Below are 26,369 nucleotides of genomic sequence, written 5' to 3' on the forward strand. Positions count from 1 at the left end.
TCTCTTCAGCCCGGACAGCGCTACGAACAGGAGCAAGGGTAACATTTAAAGAATATGCTTTCATTCTGCTATATAAGGAAGCAGATACGTTAATAGATACCGATCTTAACCGTTCATTTTGTTTTCACAGACTAACCTCGCCTCATAACGAGGCCGTGACCTCCTATTTGCTTGGAGCTATGTCCGCAAGTCCAGATTTACATGACGCTGATAGTGACGCCATTGTGTGTAAGTAACTTGTACTGTTTTGTGCCTGTTCCTTCCTTGTTTAATTTTACTGTGACTTACATATTTTTATTAATACCATTTAATTGTTTTCCAGCTGCCTGTAAGACGTACTATGAGACAGTACGCAGGAGCTACAGGTACAGACAGTTAGATCTCGCCTCGCAGGCGGAAGCTGTGAAGAGTTCAGCTCGGAGTCGATCGAGAAGAAAGGGTAAGACAGACTTATTAGATTAGATCCGGTTTTGGTCAATGTGACTATTTTTCAGGTGCATTGTGTCGATACGCAGTGCATCGCGCAGTACTGATTGTCTTTATTGATTGTTTTTACAGCTGCTGGAAGCTAGACAGAGTGTGCTTGCCATGCGCCACCATAGACCTAATGTCCGATGAGGAAGAGGGCATCGTTGGTAGGGTGTGTGGATGGATTGTGCGACCTCCGTTCTTTCGTAGCCAGGAGCTCACCAAGCTCTGATTTGTACATAGTTGTGTGTTTGTGTTTCTGCTAATAAAGCTCTGTCTTTGAATAAGCACGTCACTCACGTCCTCAATAAATTAATTCATGTCCTTGATGGTAATAATAGTGTAGTCCATAGCATATCATATGAATATGAATGAATAAATAAATAAATAAATAAAATTAATAAATATATATATGTGTATATATATATATATATATATGTGTGTGTGTGTGTATATATATATATATATATATATATATATATTTATACATATTCGCTGCTATTAATATGCTAATTAGAGCCGTTCGCACCTCCGTGAGCTCCACATACGTCATGGTTTGTTTCCGACAATATGTGGCACAGACGAACGTGACGTTCACAGGCTGTAAATTGTCATTAACTGCCGAAAATAGGGAGATTTCCGGGCGTTTACGGGGACGAAAATCCCACTTTTCATGCAGTGACAGCTACCATGGGGTCCATGTTCAGGACTTCGACTGCTTCAGTTGTTGCTATCTTTGAGCAGTCACTCGACAATGTTGACTCTCCCTTCACCTCTTGAGCTATCCAACTTCTTTTTGTTTGTAGACTTAGACAGATAGACTTAGACTTAGACAGATTTTATTGTCATTCTGTGAGCAACAAATGAACACAGAACGAAATTTCATTTCAGAGGCTCAGCATAGAATTAAAATGAAAGCATATCAAAAAATACCACAATAAGAAAATAAATATAAAAAACAGAAACATACTAAAAAGTGCAAATTATTGAAAGTGACATAGTTAAGAATAGACAACAATTTTCAACAAATTGTCGTCTTTCATTGTAGACTTCTCCAGTTCGGTCTTTCTTCTCTTGCTCTGTTTGGCAGTACATCTGCTGTAGGTACAGCTGCTAATGAACAGTGTGTCTGTACTTTCTCTGACATTCTTGTCTGTAAACAATGAGCTCACTCCACCACAGCTCAAGCAGTGTGCTGCGTAGACTCTGGTCACGCGCAATGAGTGATGGGCGGAGTCGGCGCAGGGTGGTCAGGTAAGGGCAGGTTGATAGACGGGTAGGCTTTCCATACAATATCTATGGACAAAGGATTTTTTCCCCTTTTTTTCCCAAAGCATTTGATATTTATTTTAAGAGATTTTATACAAATATAATAAAAATGCTTCTGAACAGAATTAGCAACCCCAGCTTTAAGGCCACTGACCAAGCTGGTGTATTTGATGAGTTGGGAGTGAGAACTTGTTGTCCAGTGCTGCAGCACCTAAGCACTCTGTTTTAACTGTCTATTTAAAAACCCAGTCTGCTCTGATTGGTCAACTCTCACAATGGGGCAAAGAGAACTAAGATTTATCAGTCTTTAACTACACAGACAACACTTAATAGTTGTTTCAGTTTAGTGTTGGTTTTTAAAGGGTTACAGTCAGAAGTACCTCCACAGATTGTCTGGACATTGTTAAAACACTGCAGGGCACCAATCTCAGGACAAACTTAGAGTTAGTTTCATTTCAGTCGGAGCCTTAACTAAAGTAGTCATTCAGAGAAAATCAGTGCCATTATGTGTGACAGTGAGAAAAATATAGAATACTCTTCCCACACCTCTTGGCTCTGATCCATTATTTTCCACTTTGCTCTAATATCAGCTTCTCCCCAGTTTACATAATCCAATGAAGCAGGGCTGAAACCACAACTTCTCCTCTCTTAATTGGCCCATTTAGCTACTCTGCACTGCCTCAACTCCTCCTCATGTACTGGAGCTGGATTCTAATTGAACCTCCACTGCTGTCTCGTTTCCAACAACCAAATCCACTAATCCCATTGGCTTGGTAAACAAAATATTTTCACAACCTAGATCATATCGCCACAGTGTTGGCCACTGTATCCGTAAGTTAGTCTGATTCACTATTACTATTGAGAGCTGAGTGCTCTGCTGGAAACAGCTTCACAACAGAATCAAACATGATGCTCTGTAATCTATTCAGTGTGGCAGTGAGGACATCAGTAACACAAATCCTTTGGTTTGTGCCACACATCTTTATATGTGAAAATGTCAGGACTGTTAAAGGTGAATGATCTACTTTAGAAGTAACACAGTTCAAATGTTCAGTAGTAAGCTGAGATAACATTTGGGGATCAGGGGGGTTTATTTGTAACGGGTCACAACTATCAGTGAAATGCAGCTCCACACTACTGTCGCTTCTACAGACCACAGACAACGACCAGGTGGATTATGGGGTGTTTATTACACGCAGTTCGCTCCTGCAACACAGCATACAGCACAGCAATGGTGTGTGAAAATTATTATCAGTCTCAGGATAATCACAGTGGAGTCCTATTTTCTCTGTGCAGCTCAATAAACAATAAAATAAAATACCAAATCTTTTCATATAAAATAGAAACAAAAATTACATCCTAGTGTGATCGTATAGTGTATATTGTTATTCCACAAACATCAGTAAAAACCACCACATAATCCATTATGTGACATAAAATTGATTTGAAGAACACTTTCAACATTTACCATGAGGTAAGTGTAAAAATACACTAATTTCAGAGCTAGATGAATGAATGTGAGCCTTTAAGCTGAACAAGTGGCAGCTCACACAGACAAAATATACAATAAAAATGTAATGAAAAGTACATAACATAACAACATGCACAACATATTACCTGCAACACAGGATACAGCACAGCAATGGTGTGTGAAAATTATCATCAGTCTCAGGATAATCTGAACAACATATGAAACGAGGGTAAGCATTTAAGCTAGTTTAGCATCATTACAAGTCTCAAAAAAGCACAAATCTCAATGAGTACATTGCACAGCAAAACATAAAATATGAACATCTGAACTTTTAACAAAATCATTAATTATCCCGGACCATGCAAGAGGACATCTTACCACAGTGAAGTCCTATTTTCTCTGTGCAGTTCCCACGCCAACCACTGCGCCAATAGATGGCAGTGTTGCACCTTTTTTGCCATAATTTACCAAGCATCTACTCCGTTACATATCTTTGAAGGAATAGTGTGACTTTTGGGGAAGAGAGTCAATCGAGAAGATCAACACCAGCCCCATGTCTGTATGGTAAAACTACAGTCGGGAGTATGTTATCTTAGCTTAGCATACAAACTGGAAGCTGGGTGTCGGTGGCAACTTTCCCCGAAACTATCACAAGCGGCGCACAGTTAGTGACATCTTCACCCAGCAGTGGTTGGTCAGCCAGAGCGAGTAGGTGGTTCGCTTCATAATGAACGGAATAAGTTAGCCTAATGTTAGACAATGAATAAGTATGTACTGGGGTTGGGCCGATGGCTGACAGCCATGGACTACTAATCCCTGAGCATTGTAACATCGTGATTTAAAAGGCTCCCCACCAGAGAGCACAATCAAGGCGTGTCCTCTCAGAGTTGCCGTAGGGCAAAAGTTGTTTTTTGTGATATGTGGGGAGAGGAAATGAAAGTATGTTGCTGCTCAGTGCACTGAGCAGCAACATACTTTCAAACTTTACTGTCTCCATGTCTCCATGTCTCCATGTCCCGTTCATTATTTTATTATTAAACCAATTCAGTTAGGCGACCCAGACACTCAGTTAAATTTGTGGCAGCAGTGTTTCTTTTCCCGCGGGCCGCTGTTTCTCTCAGTCATGCAATTTTTATCCATAAATCTAGGTGCTGTATCGTAGGCAACTGGACTTGTTTCAGTTCAGTTTCTTGAAGGCGTTTCACTGCTCATCCAAGAGGCTTCTTCAGTTCTAACTAGCTGGAGTGGAGGTTAAAAGCCTGCCCCTCCAGTCCAGTTGCCTACGATAGAGCACTTAGAATTACCATGATCTTATGACTGAGAACCTTCATCAACATTTTTATACATAGTTTTCTCAGCTTAGCTTCCTTGGCTAGTCAGCCAACATTGTTTTATGCATTGAGGCTGAACAAAGCTAAGTGACGGACATGCAGTGCAGAGACGAGGACAATCAAATTCATTAACAACGATGTCATCGTCCATCATGATGTTTCACTGTAGACATTGACATTGCCCAACACTATGTACATAACATTACCTTATAGCAACCATGTTTTCAGTAAACAGTAAGTGTAATAAATAATGTCTCAGAAGACATCTTTTCCTTTTCGCTTTCATGTGGTGCTGTTATAGAGGCATGGCAAATAGTGTTAATTTCGTTAACGAAAACTATGAAGAAATATATTCGTCAACAACCTTTTTTTCAATGACTAAGACGAGACGATGACGAGATGGCACCGTCGTCATGTTACACTAACTGCGACGATTACCAACATGCATTATCGTTAACGAAAAAAGACGAGACTAAAATGCAGTTTTAAGTGGCCGCCGCAAAAGAGCAAGAAACACACTGGAAAGAAGTGCTTTTCTTAAGATTAACAAGCACTAGTGTGAAGGCTTATGGCTACTAGAGACTTTTGAAAATTCCTTGTAGTTTTCTTTTTCAGTGTTTACATTCAGCAACAGAAAACAATTACACACAGATACACACGTGTTGTTGTCTAGGCTGATTCAGGTGTATGTGAGATCTCTGACTCTCTGGGGTCTATTTTTCCAAGAGATCTATTTTTTGCAAGAGAGCAAATGCTCCAAGTTTGCTTATTCTTTGAAATGTACCATGGACCTTAAAAGCTACATTTATATTTGAATTCATTTGAATGTTAGATTCTCTTTAGGAAATGTAAATTGACATTTGAGAAATAAATTGGCTTATTTGGAGATCAGTTCATCCTATAAGTCACTTGGGTAACTGAGCCTGGAAATTGAACATGGCTCTCACTGTTTATGTATGTTTCTTTTTGGTCCAGACGTAATCATTTCATGACAGATTATTGATTGCAATTGGTGTGTGTGTCCTGTTTTGTTGACATGCCATGTTTAGAAATAAATTTGCAAATCAGAACATTTTCTGTGTGTATGGATATATCAGCAGTTTCGATTGACTAAAACTAGACTAAAATATTACTGTTTTCTTTGACTTATATAAGACTAAAATGCTCAGACTTTTAGTCGACTAAAACTTGACTAAATAAAAAGACGATGAGGTAGACTAAATATGATAATAACTAACAAGGACATTTGACACAGGACTAAGACTAAGACTAAATATAAAAATAGCTGCCAAAATTAACACTAGAGGCAAAGCTGCCAACTGACAACTGACTGACGTCACACAGGCGACACTGGATCTCTGGGAAGGACCAAAAATACACCTGCAATTGCAGCTTCTGGAAACCTTCGAGATTGCCACTTCAGCTCATTGTAAAACATGTTCATTCAAACTCAATATAAATGAAAGAAAACTCACCAAAACTCAACTTCAATGTCCAACAGTCTTTATTCTCAGGCTGCTAAAACTGGTTGAGCTGGACTTTCAGACAGAGCCATGCTAACCCCCACACTCTGTATTCCCCAAAATGTCAAACTATTGCTTTAAGTAAAAAATGGAAGAACCTTTCCACTTCTGTCAAACCAACTGTGATTACCTCAGGTGCATGTTGTCCAGAAGTGAGGCGAGTCAACTAGATCTGAAGAACTGACCCATCAGCCTCCACTGATGATTGAGGCAACACTGCCTTGTTAAGCTGTGTGTTGCGTTCCAGATATCGTGCTGAACTTCAGAACCACCTACGTGAGCACGTCTGGTCAGGTGGTGTATGACCCCCGCTCCATCTGCATCCACTACGTCACATCCTGGCTGTTTGTGGATCTGATCGCTGCCCTGCCCTTTGACCTGCTCTATGCCTTCAATATCAGTGTGGTAGGTCTCTCTCTCAAATTCAAATTCAAAATTCTCTCTCTCTCTTTCTCTCTCTCACACACACACACACACACACACACACTGTCCACACATACAGTATACTGTATACAGCTATACAGTGTTGCTTTTGGTTTGTTATATAATGTGAGTGCTGGAAAAGTGCAAATAAATCATATATGTTTGACAGCTTGCTATGCTTCAGAGATGTGGCAAAGAAAGCAAAGAGCTAACATCACATAGTTTTATCTGAAGAAGCTCAACCCACAACAGATCATGTATTTGATCCTTATTCTCTTGATCCAGCCCTTTCTGCTCACACTGTTGGCTGATGAGTCTTCCAGGGAGGAAGGGTCTGAGCTTCGACCAGTAACTCATTATTAGGTAGCTGCTAATTAAGCTGACAAATGAGTACGCTGATGACAGATTACAGGCAGAGGCTGTAGATGAGCCAGATGATGTTGAGTGTTTAACAGATAGATACTGGATCACTGAGCTACACAGCAGAGAAATCTTTAAAACAAACATGTTTGTCTCTTGTGACGTTTTCTACTTTGTTCTTTTTTCTCTGCCTGTGAAATTCCTTCAATCAAACAACACTTATTGGTTGAACTGCTCACTTCTGATGTTCACAGTAACAGTACAGTTAAATATTATGCTAACTTATTATCCATAATATAAACCTGTGCTTTCTTAAAAAGCCATCATTCCAACTTTGTAGCTGTTCTGTCTTTTGCATAAAACACATAAATGGCCTTCCTGTCCATGCTCAACATGCCTCTTCTGTCGAGTTAGTAATGTTAATCAGCAAAAGTCTTGTGGGGATTGTGGGAAATGTTGTTCTTTAATGGATGATAAAAACTACAATAATCTAAAAACAATTTTGGATAGTTGTTTTTTATAATCACTGACCTTCTGCATTAGGGTTATGTTCCAAGTCTGAGGTTTGAGTCATTTTAGTCTTTTTGGTCAGGTTTTCTTACTAATGGAGCAGAACCTGTAAGTCCTGGTCACTTCAACTCTCTTTACTGGCCCATAATAATAATAATAATAATAACTGCATGATATGTCAAGGCTGAACAATATGGATCGCCCGGGGAAAGTAAAATGTCATGTATGTCCCATACACCTGATCAGTGCCAAAAAAAAAATCACACACATGTATTTTTCCGGAGCTGATGATGGAAGAAGCTAAAGAATGAGCAGGCCGTCCTTGTCAGAAAAATGACCATAACATTTCTTGTTAGGCGGCGACTTCTAGTGGACAGTAATTATTACAGCAGCAAAGGAGGAAGTCAGGTGAAGAAGTAAAAAGAGCAACAAAGTCTGTGTAAAGAGGAGGTGGAGGAGGGATGGTTGGGTCAAACAAGTACAGGACTTCAACAGTGAGTTATTTTAACTGATGAACGGAGTTAACTCAAGTTCTGTCATGTGTGTCACATAACTGAAGTTACTTATTTAACATACATACATTGTAACACAGATAATGTTGTCATTTTAAGCCACACCACAATTTTTTCCTAAACCTAACCAAACAGCAAGCATACGACTGAGGTCTGTATGCCTGTTGCTGGTACGCTTCAGCAGTCAAGTTGTTTTGGGAGTCAAAAATCACCAAAAAAAACTAGTTGTTGGATGTTGGTGTAATATACTGTTAATCACAGTGTATTTCTGGACTGATATTACTGTCAGTTAATCCTGAGGTAAGGCAGAGATTTTATACACCGGAGACTTCTGTACAGAATTCTTTTCCCTGAACGCATTCATATACATACAGTATATCAGAGTGGGGTGTCATTTATCATAAGCTGTGTTGAATCCAGAGCAGGGAATAGCAACCACAGTTAAAAGCATAAAATCAATGCAGGGACAGCGGGTGTTTAATGAGGTCATTTTAACCTCTGCACCACAGGAACTTTTCCAGTGGAGGATGATAATGGCACTGATTTTTTCTGAATGACTACTTTAGTTAATGCTCCGACTGAAATGAAACTAACTCTAAGTTTGTCCTGAGATTGGTGCCCTGCAGTGTTTTAACAATGTTCAGACAATCTGTGGAGGCACTTCTGACTGTAACATGGCTCACTATCAGGATGATTAAAATTCACAGTTTGCATGGGTAATTTCTAATTACACATCTCCCTCGGCTCTAGATGGGAAACTAGTAATTCTTATTATTGTCACAAGAAAAGTCAACTGTATTGAGGAGTAACTAATCCCATCCTGATGATCCACACTTTTTATATCATATTAGATGTGTTTACCCTCTAATCCATGAGTCTTCTCTCTCCTAGAACTTTGGGGTTCACCTGCTGAAGACGGTGCGTCTCCTCCGCCTCTTGCGCCTCCTACAGAAGCTGGATCGTTACTCCCAGTACAGCGCAGTGGTCCTCACCTTGCTCATGTCCACGTTCGCCCTGCTGGCCCACTGGATGGCCTGTGTTTGGTACTTCATTGGACGCAGCGAGATCGAGAGCAACAGCCCCGCCTCCTGGGATATAGGTTTGTGTCTCTGTGTTGGATAGTGTGTATGTGTGTGTGTGTGTGTGTGTGTGTGTGTGTGTGTGTGTGTATGTGTGTGTTCATGCTGATGGAAAGTCAGGTGAACTTTCATAGTCAGCAAAACATTTCTGGAGCAAAATGTACTTATTAACACTATTACACAGTGTGTGGTGTGTGTCCTTTTACTGAGAAAACGCTTCTTATTATGGTGATCTGTCTCCCCTCCTACTATGCTCACAACAACCAAACAACAACAGCACTGTGTGGTGTGTGTGTGCTGATGGTGGTTATCCTGTGATTTATGAGACAGGAAGAGACTAGGAAGAAGGATACGGGTAAAGGATGGTGTGAAAATATAGAGGAAAGGCCTCCACTGATACACAGATGTACATGGGCACACTGGCACACATGGGGCAGCTGTGGCTCAGGTGGAGGAGGAGGAGCTCCATTAATCGCAGCGTTGGTAATTGAGCAAAACACTGACCTCTAAATTGGTTCCGATGAGCAGAGCAGTGCTCCACCATTCTTGGTTAATGAAGTGGTTCAAGTCGGCTTGAAAAGCTCAATATAAATGTTATCTATTCATCGTTACACGTCATAGGCCAATTGCAGGGTTTTTGTTCATCACATGGAAATACATGACAGCAGCATTCATGGTAGAAAAACAGAGATCCAGAGGTGTGCATCACACTCCACAGTGAAAATATTTTTTCTTCATAGATTAGGACCAAAGTGTAGGAAAGATTTTGACCAGATGGTTGCACAGAGGTCACAAAAGTCATTACAAATCATCATCTGCATCCTCTGGATACAACAGTCCTTTTATGTCACTCTAGACCTGATGATTTGATGAAGTGTTCTTAACAATTAAAAAAATCTGACACTTTAGTTTTAATATAACACATTTTGTTCATATAACAATGACTTGATCTCCATACATATAAATTAATATTTGATGTATTTTTCCTTTTCTGTCCTTGCTGGTGTTATCGTGCCTTAGTCTTTCACCTGGATATTGTTGAGTCATAACTTGACATGCATTGGTTAGTTAGAGTCTACTCAAAGACTTTTCACACAGCTGTGACTAAGGATTACCCTCCTGAATGGCGTGTGACTGTCTAGTCCTGTTCCAAACTTGCACCATTTTTTTTGTTGATTTTCAGGGAAAAATACTGCTCCAGACGAGGGCCATCAAGGCCCAGGCTAAAGTCAGGGTTAGCCCTCTTTGTGCCAAGAGTGTACCTTTGAAGGGCTTTCATGCTGTGTTTAGCCCGGTCTAAGGGAGCTGTTAGTCCCAGGCTAAGGAGGCATTCACACTGGCACATACCAAAATGGGCTTATCCTGACTTTAGCTTGGGGCTTGCTAGCCTTGCTCCAAAGCAGGGTTAGCCCTGAGTTCGTGGGGTTATCCCCCCGTAAATCAACTAAAAAAGGGGCCAAAAGGTATCAATGTAAAATGGTACTAAAGGTAACTAGAATGTAAACTTTAGTCACATGTGCCAACATACATTTAATCCAGAGCTATTACATCTACAGAGTGAATTGTACAGCTCTGGGCTTAAGTTAACGTCTGTGTGTGAAAAAGGACAAACTTATCCCAGGGTCAACTGTTAGCTAAGAATATGCAGAGTGAAAAGCCCATGTGAAAGCTATCTAAGCCTGCGGTTCAGAAGGTTCTAAGGATGCTTTTAGCCCTGGGCTAATTGCAGTGTAACATCTGAATGTCCATGACTGAAGCAGTTAAACAATGGTGGATATTAATTACTAATGAAGCATTGTAGTAAAGTTAATCTAACAGGCATGGATACATTGTGATTAAACTCTTCCCCACCAGGCTGGCTCCACGAACTGGCCAAACGCTTGGGAACACCATACTTCCTGGCACCACTGACGTCTCTGTTGGGAGTCTCTGATTCCCCTAAAGGCACCATGACAGCCGGACTGACCAACTACAGCCAGTGGAATGTGTCGGGATTGGAGCCGCTGAGTGGGGCAGCTTTGCTGGGTTCAGGCCAATGGAATGGCAGAACCAGAGCGAAGACACCAAATGGCTCGGAAACGACACTGAGCGGTGGGCCATCCGTCAGGAGTTCTTATGTGACGTCACTGTACTTTGCTCTGAGCAGTCTGACCAGTGTAGGCTTCGGCAACGTGTCTGCCAACACAGACTCTGAGAAGATCTTCTCCATATGCACCATGCTGATTGGAGGTGGGCAAAAACAAAGCAGGCAGACTCTGTTTTCAATAGAAACTCAAAATCCACAATGTTATTAGGATTGTGAAAATCTTCAGGAAAATCTGTTAGCCTGTGGTAATGAGTATGTGGTGCTAAGTCACTAGGCCCTTTACATTAACCAATTAGTACTTCACACAAAGTACAGCTGAGGCTGAAGTGAATCTCATGTGTTTTACAGGCAAAGTATTGGACAAATCTACAAGTTAACCCAGGGGTGCCCATACATTTTCCGTTGAAGGGGCATAACCAAGTTCCCCCAATCAACTGACTTCCTGCATTCTGCCCGCCATGCTCAGATCATGGAAAATAACATATTTAAAGAGCATCTTACCTGACAAAAATCAACCAAAAACAGCACAGACATTCTCTTTTTTTAACTAATTATTAATTTTGTCATTTAGTCAGAAACATCTGGCAGGACAAATTTAACCTGGGGCGACAGTTTGGGCAGCCCTGATAGAACCTAATGATGGAGCTGAAAAGTCAGGGGATCAGCAGAGACACATCATGTGGAAACAATGAATGTCTCAGCCAAAATGTGTTCATTTAAACAAGTTTAATGTGTAAATTTTAACATGGTTTGTCTGCCATCAGAGCCACAGTGCTGACGTGGCTAAAAAAGTGGCGAACAAAGTAGTTTATGAATTATGTATTTCAGTTTAATACAGAGGATTGCCCTGGCAATCATCCTTCTTAAGTCACACTGACAAACATGTTCAGAATCTGACTGAAGTGCAGCAACATGATGCAAAATTCAAGCAAGACGTAACACTTTAGTCAGAACAAGGTTTGTTCGCTTCATAGGAAAACACATAGCAATGCAAAGCAAATCTGCAGCTGTAGGTTGTTTGGGTTGTAAAACATATATTTCTTCAGTCACTAAAGCTGTTTTAATCGGGTTAGGGTAAGCTGGGTTAGGGTTAGCTGTGGGCTAACTGTACTGTCTCCTCTGTAGCATTAATGCATGCTGTGGTCTTCGGTAATGTGACCGCCATCATCCAGAGGATGTACTCACGCCGCTCCCTCTACCACACCCGCACCAAGGATCTGAAGGACTTTATCAGGGTGCACCGGCTGCCCAAGGCTCTTGAGCAACGCATGATGGAGTGCTTCCAGACAACATGGTCTGTAAACAACGGTATCGACGTCAGCGAGGTAGGAGGGGCTGACTGCGACAACAATGAATGATGAATATACTGTCCATTAGCTAACTGAAGGTGAACATATAGAAATGTATGGATATGAAGCAGTGTTATTGGAAAGTGAACTGTTATGTAACTCACAATGAAATCTATTAAAGCACAAGCATATTTGTGAAACTGTTCCTTTAACTTTCATGGATGGGTATACAGCCTCTGTGGCTTGGATTGACCTTGTCGGTTACAATGGGATCAACTGGACTGGCTTCTGAAATTGAAAGTGCAAATCCGGTTACTTGCCCTCCAAGCAGACTAAAGAAACAGCTCAAAGTCATTGAGAGGATTTGGGTTTTGTTTTGGGTTCTATCACGCTGGGGCAGCTATCTTAATTTCATGGATTAATGACCTCATTGACACTAAAGTCACTCATGGTGTCTTTTACCAGAGTTTCAAATCTAGATAATCCTTTTGAAAGAGATAACATGACAGTGCACAGATGCTTTAAAGTAATAGGCCACAACTTTCTCTCGCATAGATCTTTGCTACTCTGTCAGACAAATAGTTCATATTGCATCTGCAGTTCTGAGAGACATTTGAGTAAATGTGCAAATTTAAAGTGCATTTAACCTAGAAACTGCTTGCTGGTCATGCATGTATCAGTCGGCTGTGATTATGTGTGAAGGTGAAAGGTTTTATCTGCCTGTTACCTTCACCTTCCCACACAGTCACTTTCAAATGATGACACACAAAAGAAATAAGCCACTAAAGCTGAGAGAGACAGAGAGAGATATTCAGTCACAGTCTGTAGTCAAGAGTGTTTTCCTTTGTTTCACTGCTGAGGTCAATGCTTTTCTTCTGATTCCCTCCACAGCTGCTGAAGGACTTCCCAGATGAGCTGAGGGCTGATATCGCCATGCACCTGAATAAAGAGCTGTTGGAGCTGCCACTCTTTGAATCAGCCAGCAGGGGCTGCCTGCGCTCCCTCTCCCTCATCATCAAGACCTCCTTCTCAGCTCCTGGGGAGTTCCTCATCCGCCAAGGAGATGCCCTCCAGGCTATCTACTTTGTTTGCTCAGGCTCCATGGAAGTACTGAAGGACAACACTGTGCTGGCCATTCTGGGTAAAGAACATAAGAGTTTAAGTGACATTTTCGTATTAAAGTATGTGTAAAAAGGCTCAGCACGTAGCTACTTTACTATAAACAATGAAGTGAAAGAATATGCAGATACATTGACACTGACTGATATATTTACATACAGATGGTTAAATATATGACATTCACTGCTACTAGAGATTGCACTACAGCAGCAGCATCTCAGACCAAAACAAATGTGTGTGTTGTTCATTCAATAAAGTTGGGAAAAAAAGGAAAGACACGTGAACGTCTCAGATCAAACTTTTTAAACAGGTTTTAAAATGCAAAATAAGAATCCTGCATTAAAAAACAAAAAGATTTTATTTTATATTTTGTTTATTTACCTACATTATTCCAAATGTTTCCAACAATGTTCAAACCAGAGAAATCCACAAGCTCACTCAAGGTAACGGTGTGTTTCATTTGGTCACCTGACACTATAACTTCCAGGAGAGAGTCAGAGAGTGAGGAAGTCAAGACTAAACTTAATGTGAAAAAGATTTTAAAACATGACCTTGTCTGTGAACATCTGTACCTGAGTCACATCAGATATTTTTTCATTTGCAGTAGTGGTCCACGGATCACCGCTGCAGTCAAGTTGATAAACAGGAGTGAAGATGTGACGTGAAGTTAAAAAGTAACTCTGAGCTCTGCTCTCATTGGTAAACGATTAGAGAAGAATCTGATGTGACTCGGGGTGTTTATTCCTCCAGAGCAGGGGCTGTTCCTCATATGGGCAATATGGGCAGCCGCCCAGGGCGGCATGAGCGCCCGAAAGAAAAAGGAAAAAAAAGAGAGCGGACAGTCGGCCACAGTAACCGGCTCTGCAGCAGCCGCCTCTGAGCTTATCTCATCATCTCGGCGGATCGACCCGTACCGCCATCCTTAAATTTGTTTGCATTCATTTCATTCGGTTTTTGTATTGCTCATTTACACATCCGGTCAATTATGTCATGTTGCCGTGTGGGGAGTGGGCGGCTGGGCGCCCTCTGTTTTGTAAAGGTCTGCTTGCTGCTGAGAAAGCCTCACATACAGAGGTGGAAGAAGGGGATGAGGGAGGGCAAATATAGAAACAATAAAGTACTATATACAATATACAAAAAACAATAAAATACTATATACAATAAAATGCTTACGTAGCTATAAAATAAAATAAAATACTGAGTAAATAAATAAAATAAAATACTGAGGTATGGAGGAGTAAAGGTAAGTGGAACATAAGGTACGAGAGGCTAAGGTGCAGTATTTACGGTAATAATAATTTAAGATTATTTGTGTGTTTTGGAGTGAGTCTTAAACAATCTGATGGCACCAGGTAAGAATGATTTCCTGTGCTGTTCCTTTAGGCAGCGGGGTTGAATGAGTCTGTTGCTGAAGCTGCTCTTAAGCTTGTCCAGAGTGTTGTGGAGGGGGTGAGAGACATTGTCCATGACAGCCAGCAGCTTTGCCAGCATCCTGTCCTCCGCCACCTCCTCCAGGGTAACAAGCTTAGAGCCAACAACAGACTCTGCCTTCTTTATGAGTTTATTCAGTCCGTTAGCGTCCTTCGTTTTGATGTCCGCACCCCAGGACACCACAGCTGAAGATGGTGCTCGCAACAACAGACTGATATTGTACAATAATATTGTGAATATTAGTTTAGTAAAAAGCTATTTTGTGCATGAGGTTTTTTTGGCTGTATTGAAGCATAAATTTACTAAATATGCATGAGCAAGGCTATGCAGTAATTTTGAAGTAATACATAAAATGACACAATGAACAAGAGCATATTGGTGCAAATTAAACCTGCAATTTTCTCCATATTAATCTAGTGGGCAAAGACTCCCCAGCCCATCAGCTGAAAGATGAAGTGTGGCCCAGGGATTGATGGAACACTTTAGAAAGTAGCCAGAAGTCAAACAGGAAATCCATAACCAGCATTACTTGTTTGTTTGTTTGTTTGCTTGCTTGTTTTTCTAATGTGTTAGCCTATAGGGTGTTAGCCTATAGGGTCCTTGTTTGTTTGTTTGTTTGCTTGCTTGCTTGTTTTTCTAATGTGTTAGCCTATAGCACCAAGCATACATGGAGCAACATTAGCGTTCATTAAAAGTTGTGTTGCTGGCCTCCTGATTAATCAAAGTCAAATATTTAAGCTCATATTTGAGCTCTATTTTGGTCTTCACCAACTTCTGAGAAAAATATCAGACTCTGTTCCACAAGGTTCACCAGCTAGTTACTGATTTTGTCTTCTGTTTGGTTCTGGGCAGGTAGCATAACATGAGTTTACCCAAGCTGTCTCACTAAAACTAGCTCAGTGCTGCTGTAAAGGAGTTTGATGAAGGTGAAGTCACATAAGTCACATAACCGAAACAAGGAGCTAAAAGGCTTAAAAACTGAACTGCAGCATTTACAATAATTATCTGTGGTTTTACCTTTTACATTACACATATTGTAGTTGTTTGCCTTATTACTATAAAAAAAGAAATTATACAGCTTTAGGTCACAATCTATCTTACAAATACCAGCTAACAATAGGCAGACGTGATGAACAAAAAGGGAAAAAAGAATCCACCAAGCCCACCCAGCCAAAACAACTGAAAGTCCACAAAACTGCATGAATACAATGCAAATAAACAGAATAATATGTTCTACCAATAGGTGAGCTGCAGTAACTGGCCCCATTCCTCCACAATAAGAGCCTCTCCAGAGCCTCGTCCTACAGCACGTACACTGATGCTCCTATTCTGCATAACATGGATGAAACAGAACAGAGAAACACAAACAGACTCACAAACAGCACTGAAATCAGATCAGGCCCATATATAAGGCACAGGGAGCAGATATTAACACACCGGACACAAGTCCGGTGTAGTTTCTTATTCCTCAAAGTGCAGCTGGAGACCTGCAAGGCTACCCTCCGGCAGGAATAATCCATATAACGAGCGTAAGTGGTGCCCGAGAGGAAAAGGACTTTGAGCGACCGAGCGACACACAAACACAAGAGGGATCTGCCTGCACTAGTGATTTGAAACTTTGACACTCACAGCAGGATGTAAATACCGGTGTGTATCTATCGCGAGTCTCGTTGATCTTGTCCGGCGCGGCTTCCGTAGTGCAATCGGCTGTGAGGGAGACTTGCATGAACGCGGAGCGTGCCTCCAGGCAGATATAGCATATTGACTGTTTAGGCTAGAAAAATGTACTAAATGACGTCGTTTCGAGTAAACTCTGGATGTCGCCACTTCAATACACTTGGATGCAGCGGACGAGCAGTATGGAGGAATATTACAAAGTTTTTGTGTAGTTTTATGGACCTTTTCCTCTCGGGCACAATTGACGCTTGTTATATGAATTATTCCTGCCGGAGGGTACCCCCGCAGGTCTCCAGCTGCACTTTGAGGAATAAGAAACTACACCGGACTTCTCATCAGCATTAGGGTGAGTCGATAATGACTGAATTTTGTTCTAGAGTGAACTATTCCTTTAGGCACTGTATTTCAGATAAGTTAAGTGAAGTAATCAGTGCATTATTTCCCTCTGAATTGTTTTGGAATATGAGTAAAAAATTGGCAACAAATGGAAAAAAGTATGGGTGAATCTGAAATAGTTTTTTAACAGTAGAGATGTGATTCATTGATGTGTGGACCCTTCATCCATATAAATGTACTATAAATCAGACAATGGCCTGATTTTAAAGTAAATAAGTGGACTGAGGCTTAGCTTAGCTGCTAATTCTGCACATCACTTCAAATCGCGTTTAAGGTTAACTTCAGAGTGAGACTTCTGTGTTACTTTTACGAGAGTCACATTAGCACAAACCGCCTGCAATGCTATTGGATCCATGCTTGAGATAAACAAAAACAATGTCTAACATCGCTGACACGGTTCACAGTACACCATTAAGTCTAAAGTTAAATGTCATGTAATGCTCATGTATCAACCTCCAGGTTAAGGAAGGGAAACATATTATGATGGTACTGGATTAAGGCTACACCTGGGTAAAAACACATCGTAGATAACAAGCTAGACAGACCTGCCAAAGTGCCTCAGACACATTCTTTACCTTCAGCCAGTCCTATCTGTATCTCTACTTTCCAGGTCGGGGTGACCTGATTGGCTCTGATTGTCTGACCAAGGAGGAAGTGATTAAGACCAATGCCTGTGTGAAGGCCCTGACCTACTGTGACCTGCAATATATCAGCCTCAAAGGCCTCCGTGAGGTGCTCTGTCTCTATCCTGACTACGCCCAGAAGTTCATCACTGAGATCCAGCATGATCTTACCTACAACCTGCGGGAAGGACACAATACTGAGGTAGGATAATGGCTACTTCTCTGATCTCCCTTAACATGTGATTTCAAGCTGTTGGCCAGTTTATATGGTTGTTTTTGTCATTTTGAAGGGCTCCTGTTGTCCACCCATCCATCCATCCATCCATCCATCATCCATCCATCCATCCATCCATCCATCCATCCATCCATCCATCCATCCATCCATCCATCTATCATCCATCCATCCATCCACCCACCCATCCATCCACCATCCATCTTCCATCCATCCATCCGAACCACACACCCACCCATCCATCCATCCATCCATCCATCCATTCATCCATCCATCCATCCATCCATCCATCCACCCATCCTTCCATCCTCATCACATGTTCAAATAACCTTATTCTTTATAAACAAACATCTGCAAATGAATGCAGAATCTGTAGGCAAAGGACAAGATCTTGGCATCTGAATTAAGGTTTCTGTTTTTGTAGTAGTGACCAATCACATTTTAGCAGGCTTTGGTTGCATGCAGGTAAACAGCCCATGACAAGAGAAAATGAGGCATATTGCATTGGCCCAAATCCAATCTAGGAACCAATTGACTATTGTTTGACATTAATTTAGCTTTATATTACGACGCTTGACGTCCTTGTGGCGACTGTGGCTCAGGGGTAGAGCCACCGTCTTGTTATCGGAAGGTCACTGGTTCGGTTCCCCTGGTCTGCATGCCAAAGTGTCCTTGGGGAAGATACTAAACCCCAAACTGCTCCTGATGTACTTGTCGGCAACTTGCATGGCAGCCACTGCTATCCATGTATGATTTACTGTAAGTCTCTTTGGACAAAAGTGTCTGCTAAATGCTCTAAAATGTAAAAATATATTAGGTTCTTTGAATTTATATGTAGATAAATTAAGAGTCATCCCATAACTTGTCACGTCTAGACCAGCTTTCTGGGTTTTTTTGTTTGTAAATGTATTATTTTCACTATGATGATTATTGTTACCATGTTGCCAAGTATTAAGCACACTGGACATAAATCACTGCAGGTTCTGAATGCCTTAAGGAAAATGTTGGTTAAGATCCTCAAGAAGAGTTCTTCTGTTTTTAAGATAAGTCTCAGCTGTGCACTGACCTCCTCCACCCAACATTTTACGCAATGCCGGAGTGATGGCTTTGCACTTGAAAAGGATTAGCCATCTGGACTGAGGAGGAAGCCACTGCTTCTGCTTGAGATGCAGCCAACAGATAAAGACATGAGCTAAACATGGACGATTCAGATGCCAGGGATTTACAGATGGATCTCAGCTGTGGCGTACACATGAATAACCAGCATATACTGAAAATAACTAAGTCACATTTTCACTGTGAGTAAGAATGTTAATTAGAGCAGAGATCCTAGAGAAATATCAAGGGACTTGACAGTAGGCTATATCAGCATGGACAATATTGAAATAATTCTTCATTGATTTGTGTTTTTCTGGCTTGAGTAGATGGACCTCAGGTACAAAATGGAATCCTAAAGAACCTTCCCGTAGATAAGTTTAAAATAACACATGTATACAGTCTGGTATACAGTTCATATAGTGTGTTCTCAAACAAACAATATCATGGTAGGCATGGATACCTGCGACTGGAAACATGTTGATTCCTGCTTGATTATGACATCAATCTCCCCTGATTGATTGAAAGGATCGATACTAATCTCATGTCCGTCTGTTATATATGAAACTAGTCAGGAAATCACTAGCTTAGCCTATTGTAAAGAATAGAAGGAAAGGGCCGATCTGATATTTACCGGGTTGGTGTTGGTTTGACAACATCATATTAATGTTTCTCCAGAACCATCATTCCAACTTATTAAAGACCGACAAAATACACATCTAAAGCAAGCTGTTGTGGCTCAGTGGGTTAATTCTAATCCAGGAGACCCAATTGGAATATAGTACTATACTGTTTACTTATTATTGACACTAAGGTCACTTTTTTTTTTTAGGGCCTGAGCAGGAAACCTGTGAGATCCCTAATGTGTTTGTAGTGATTATTCCTTCTGTGTATCAATACTGTGTCATATCCATAGCGCCACCCACTGGACACAGGAAGTCACTGAAGATGTCACTGTTGTGTTTTGTGTGACACGTATCCCATTTAGGTTGGAAATTTCCACAGGCAATGGGCGAGCACACATCTGGGTACGCGGCCTCCGACAGTGCCCTGCCCGACGTACGTGGGGTGAGGGCCCGTTCATCACTGCTTGCAGCTTTAATTAGGGCCCGAGCAGGAAACCTGCAAAGGCCCTATTGAATCTGTAAGGATTATTAGGGCCCGAGCACTGACCAGCGCGAGGCCCTATTGTATCTCTAAGGATTATTATTAGGGTCCGAGCAGGAAACCTGCGAAGGCCCTATTGTATCTGTAAGGATTATTTATTAGGGCCCAAGCACTGACCAGTGCGAGGCCCTATTGTATCTGTAAGGATTCTTATTAGGGTCCGAGCAGGAAACCTGCGAGGTCCCTATTGTTTTTGGAATGATTATTATTAGGGCCCCGAGCAGGAAACCTGCGAAGGCCCTATTGTATCTGTAAGGATTCTTATTATTAGGGCCCAAGCACAAACCGTGTGAAGGCACTATTGTATATGTAAGGATTATTAGGGCCCGAGCACGAATAGTGCGAGGCCCTATTGTATCTGTGAGGATTATTAGGGCCCAAGCAGGAAACCTGCGAGGACCCTATTGTTTTTGTAGTGATTATTATTATTATTATTATGGCCCGAGCACGAATCTCGTGCGAGGACCTATTGTATCTGTAAGGATTATTAGGGCCCGACCAGGAAACCTGCGAGGTCCCTATTGTTTTTCGAATGATTCTTTTAGGGCCCGAGCAGGAAACCTGCGAGGTCCCTATTGTTTTTGTAGTGATTATTCATTATTTGTTTTTTGTTTTTTTTCTTCTGCCCAAATGATTGCACTTTTCACTGCCTGAACATGGATGAAAACGCGATTTCATTTGGCAAACACATTAGGCTTGGCAAAATTTTTTATAATCTATGGTCGTCTTGAACGTCCACCACTAGGTGGCACTATAATCAAGGAAAGTGCGTTTTGGCTTATAACTCCCATATACTTTGTCGCACATTCAAAAACCTTATATCCACGCGTTCAGTGAATTGTGCTGAATCTTCTGATAAAGGCCTTTGCTTTTTTCGCAAATTCACGAAATGCCTCAAACCTACGCCTCCCAGGCAATTTCACCAATTTGCATGAAACTTTGCGCACAACATCTGTGGACCGGTCTGACAAAAAGTTATTATCGACCCATGAGTACATTAATTCGATACCATAACTGCCCTCAGGCACGGAACGACAGCTCAGTAGTGCCCCCTAACGCCCCCCTTATAGCTTTTCCATTCTATTCGGACCAATTTTCTATGCCTCATACTTTAACTAACTTGTCCTACAGATTTAACAACACAGACTTCACATTCACTCAGTATCATCCTCAGACCTTCAACAGCCTGCGTTGTAAATGGTGGGCGTGGCGGTGCGGTCAATTTCAATCCTTCGCCATCATGCAGGAAGTCCTTATAACTTCAACATACAATTTCCCATGTACACCAAATTGCTCACACATGTAGAGGGGGTCGCCCTGAATAGCTCTATGCATTAATACTGTGATAAGTGAAAATATGGCTCCATAGCGCCCCCTGGAATATTTCAAACTTGAAACCCCTCCTCCTACAAGCACACACATCAAGGAAATCCGGTACGCTCATGTATCATGACTAGACGCACAAAAAACCCTCTTGGACCCATACCCTTAGTTTAACAGGAATTCAGTGATTTTGGTTCAAAGTAGACATTTCGCTCAAATTTTCTCCCATTTTTATGCCTCGTACATTATTTAACTTGGCCTACAGGGTGGTTGGCAAGATGGCATCATAGCGTGAACACCTTGTCTTGTTAAGCTCCGGTGAGGTTTACTGAATATCTTTCTACAATACGTGTTCACCTGGTGAAACGTTATAAGCGCGCGTGGGAGTAGCTCTATAATGAGCCTGGATGACTATTTTTTGAAAATGCCTCACACCAAGTCTAAGAAAAAGACAGCTTCGGCTATGCATGCTAGCGGCATTGTGGAGCCTGCTGCGGTTGAGCCCGAAGAAGCTAATGTTAGCGAGGTAGAAGCCACTGCCGAGACTGAGGAAACTGGGAGCGATGTTAATCCAAGTATTCTTTTGGCTTTGAGTAAGATAACTGACAACATTACAAAGTCATTGGATGCTAAAGTTGACACTGAATTTGAATTTGAATTTGAATTTATTTATTCAGGATAGCCCCTTGAGATGAATCATCTCATTTTCGAGGGGGTCCTTCCACAAAATGATACATATAGTACAAAGTCAAAACAAACAAAAACAAACAAAAAAAAAACTGTGCTTGCTGCTATCCGTGAACAAACATCTCGGATGCAGGCTTTGGCAACGCCGGTTGGTGATGCCGAGACACGGATCTCAGGCGTGGAAGACACGATGGATGTGTTGCAGGCTAAAGTGACACAACTCGAAAAACAAATAACCGACATGGCAGACCATATAGATGATTTAGAGAACCGCAGCCGCAGATGTAACCTTTGTCTGGTCGGGCTGCCCGAGGGCACGGAGGGAAAGGATCCAGTCACTTTCATGGAGACATGGCTCCCCTCCTATCTCAATCTCACAACTAAAACTGGGAAGATCAAGTTGGACCGCGCTCACTGCTCCCTAGCAGCGAAGCCGGGCACTAACCAACGCGCCAGACCCATCATCATGAAACTTCACAACTTTGATGATAAACAACGAGTGATGGCCACAGCCCGGCGCCTTGCTACGGAGCCAAACCAGCCAGCTGACCGGATCAGAGTTCCCTTCTTTAATGATTATTCGGCGGCGGTTGCCAAGAAACGCAAGGCTTTTGACGAGGTGAAGAGTTGTCTGAGGAGGAAGAATGTGGATTATGCGCTTCTATATCCCGCTACGCTGAAGCTGTCTGTCAACGGCACGGAGAAGAGATTTAACACACCGGAGGCAGCTGCGACATATGTGGAATCACTGCCTTAAATTTCTGTAACCACCGGACTATTCCTTTCATTTAACATTGTGCCTGGACTGTGCTTTATGAAGCAATGTGAGTACCTGCCAAATTCAGGCATGTGTGACTATGCCCCTTTTCTTTCCTGCTGCTTGTAATCAACCAGGTGAAATGTCCTCCTTCATCGTATGCTTGACAGACTGTGTTTTTGTCTATGAGTAGGCATGAGTTAAGCGCATGTTGCACCTGTCGGCTCTCACCGGCAGGCAGGAGAAGGTCGATTTTCCCCTACATGTTCAGTAGGGTTGTTGCCAAATTACTGTTTTTTGAATGTTTTGTTACACAGCTCTTTTCTTTTCTTTCTTTATTTGCTTGTTTTATTCTTACCCAGAGTGTGGTGAATCTTTTGGCTCAATATGCTTTGTATGATACATGAATAATACTAATAATGAATAAGTTGCGAGTATGCACCTGGAATGTACGGGGTGTCCACAGCCCTATTAAGAGGAGAAAAATACTTACATGTCTAAAGAAGGATGATATAGATGTTGCTATGTTACAAGAGACACATCTTGATGACACAGAGCATTTAAAGTTACAACAAGGGCCATTCGGACAAGTATTTTTCTCATCCTTTACAACAAGAAGTAGGGGAGTGGCAGTGTTGATTAGGAAAAACCTACCTTTTATAGTATCTGACTGTGTTAAGGATCTGAAGGGTCGCTATATGATAATCAAAGGAATTTTGTAAGGTCAAAATATTGTAATGATGAATGTATACTTTCCACCTGCCCACCCAACCACCTTCCTCAGCAAAATGTTTCTGGACTTAGCTCCATTCCTTTCTAATTCCACTGTTATTGTTGGTGGTGATTTTAACTTAATATTAAATCCGCTTATTGACAAATTTCCACATACTACTGCACCCCCCTCTCCTCAGGCCAACACGCTCCATGCTCTATGTGAGGAGTTTGGGCTTCTGAAAATCAATACTTCATCAGCCAGTAATGCCTCCATCTTATGTGAAGCATGCAAAGCTTATGCGAGAGGGTTAATTATTTCGTACTCTGCAACAAAGAAGCGCCAAAGACTGGAGAAACAAAAATCTTTAGAGAGTGAATTGATGGATAAAGAAAAAGCATATATTGCCTCCCCGTCACTACCATTGTGGCAAGAAATTACGACACTCAGATCAGCTCTGAACTGCCTTCTTACTAGAGATGCAGAGAAGAAAATGAAGTATACTAGACAGAGGTTTTATGAGCATGGAGATAAAGCAGGTAAATGTCTACTATGTTAAGAAGCGTGCAGAATCCAACACTATCGCAGCTGTATCTGATAAAGAAGGCCACAAGGTACACGAAAATAAACTGATAAATAACTGTTTTAAGATTTTTTACAAAAACCTATACTCTTCCAAACAAGCTCCAGAGGGGGAGCAACTAATGCACAATTTCTTTGCTCAATTTGACTTACCAAATGTGTCAGAAAAGCAGAAGACTGCCCTTAATAGTCCCATAACTAAAACTGAAGTGATCAAAGCTATTAAAACATTACAAAACGGAAAGTCACCAGGGCCTGACGGCTTCTGTTGTGAAGTTTATAAACAGTTCCAAAATATTCTTGTAGAACATCTTCTTGATATGTTCAACCATTCCTTCACTACTGAGGGAGGCCAATATATCCTTAATTTTAAAGAAAGGGAAGTGTCCTGACTTTTGCGAATCCTACAGGCCCATAGCCCTCTTAAATGTGGATAGGAAGCTGCTTTCTAAAATCTTAGCCTCTCGTTTAGAAAATCTCTTACCAATACTGATAAAGGAAGACCAGACAGGTTTTATAAGGGGTCGGAATTCAGTCACCAATGTTAGACGTTTGTTGAACGCTATCCTAGCTTTTAAACAAAAATTTATTAACGGTCTGGTGCTTTCTCTCGATGCAGAGAAAGCATTTGACTGAATTGAATGGTCTTACTTACTGTATACACTGGGTAAATTTGGTTTGGGGGAGAACTTTATAAAATGGGTTAAAATTATCAATACTAGTCCACAGGCAGCAGTCCTAACTAATGGATTCAGGTCTGAATACTTCAATACTTACAGAGGGGTGATGCAGGGTTGCCCTTTATCACCCCTCCTATTCGCTTTGGCCATAGAGCCACTTGCTGAGGCCATAAGGGTGACACCCACAATACGTAGTTTAGAGATCGGACAGCTGTGTCATAAAATAACCCTATACGCGGATGATGTTCTAATCCTTCTGACCGACCCTGAAACATCCGTACCAAGTCTTATTGATGTGATTGACAGATTCAGTTGTTTCCCTGGTTATAAAATCAATTTGGCTAAATCAGAGGCTATGCCTCTTGGTACTCTTTCAACAATACCAACTACTGTACCTTCCTTTCCTTTCAAATGGTCTCCCAATGGGTTTGTGTACTTGGGAATCTTCATCACCCCATCCTTCGATCAACTATATAAAGCCAACTTTGCACCCTTATTTTGTGAAATTAAGCAGGACCTAGAGCGATGGATGTCACTTCCTGTTTCCTGGTTAGGACGCATTGCCCTGGTCAAAATGAATGTGTTGCCTAGACTATTGTATCCTATCCAAATGATTCCTGTTTTGTTTTCTAAAAGGGTATTGAAGGACATAAATGGATGGCTCAGCTCTTTTATTTGGAACAAGCATAGACCTAGCCTTAAGATGGCAGTATTACATCTACCAAGTTCAATGGGTGGCTTGGACTTACCTAATATTAAAATTTATGAACTCTGTGCCCATTTAAGATTTGTAAATGACTGGGTTAAGGGTAAAACCTCAAATCTAGTTGGATATTGAGACAGCATTATCACAGTGCAAACTAAGTGACCTATTATTTTTTAATAATTTTAAAGAAATTAAAGCCTTTTGTACAAATCCTGTAACAATCAACACTCTAAAAGCATGGCGGCTTGTCCGCCGTCTCGAGGGACGATCAAATATAACATCCATCTTTACCCCAATAATAAATAATCCTGCTTTTCCCCCAGGTTCTTCAGACCCTGGTTTTCGACAATGGTCTAATAAGAATATTAAATCTCTCAGTGACCTTTTCTCAGATGATAAGCTTATGTCATTTGAACAGCTTACTAACAGTTACAAATGGCCAAACAAGATTTCTTTTACTTTTTGCAAATAAGGCATTATATCATTCATAGCACAACCCTTATTGATCACCCTGAAATATCTGCTGTTGAGAAAATTCTGTTTCAACAACAATTGAAAGTGTCTCTGAGCTCATTTTACCATGTACTTAATGGTTTTTCTACTACTGATGCGCAGGGGGTCAGGGGTGTGTGGGAGAAGGAGCTGTCTGCGACCAGAGATGAAGGAAAATGGGATACCATTTGGTCTCTTGCAAAAAGGATTTCAATTTGCACTCGCACAAGAGCAATACAACTTAAGATTTTACACAGATTACATATATCCCCTCACCGCAGGCACCTCTTCAACCGCTCTCTTTCCCCTTTGTGTCTCAAGTGTAAAACTGATGTGGGAACTTTAACTCATTGTTTCCGGTCTTGTCAT

The 26,369-nt window shown here is 41.3% G+C and overlaps 1 protein-coding gene across 1 annotated transcript in view; it reads left to right on the forward strand.

Moving 5' to 3' along the window:
* Positions 1-26,369, forward strand: part of LOC140992437 (voltage-gated delayed rectifier potassium channel KCNH8-like) — a 133,983-nt gene that overhangs the window by 80,950 nt on the left and 26,664 nt on the right. Inside the window, exons 6-11 of the mRNA XM_073462736.1 lie at positions 6,310-6,467; positions 8,759-8,966; positions 10,801-11,175; positions 12,158-12,357; positions 13,213-13,462; positions 17,555-17,769. Of these exons, the coding sequence (XP_073318837.1) occupies positions 6,310-6,467; positions 8,759-8,966; positions 10,801-11,175; positions 12,158-12,357; positions 13,213-13,462; positions 17,555-17,769 (1,406 nt within the window). The remainder of the gene's footprint in view (positions 1-6,309; positions 6,468-8,758; positions 8,967-10,800; positions 11,176-12,157; positions 12,358-13,212; positions 13,463-17,554; positions 17,770-26,369) is intronic.

This window comes from Pagrus major, chromosome 24 (genome assembly GCF_040436345.1).
Source record: "Pagrus major chromosome 24, Pma_NU_1.0".
Classification (NCBI taxonomy): Eukaryota; Metazoa; Chordata; class Actinopteri; order Spariformes; family Sparidae; genus Pagrus; species Pagrus major.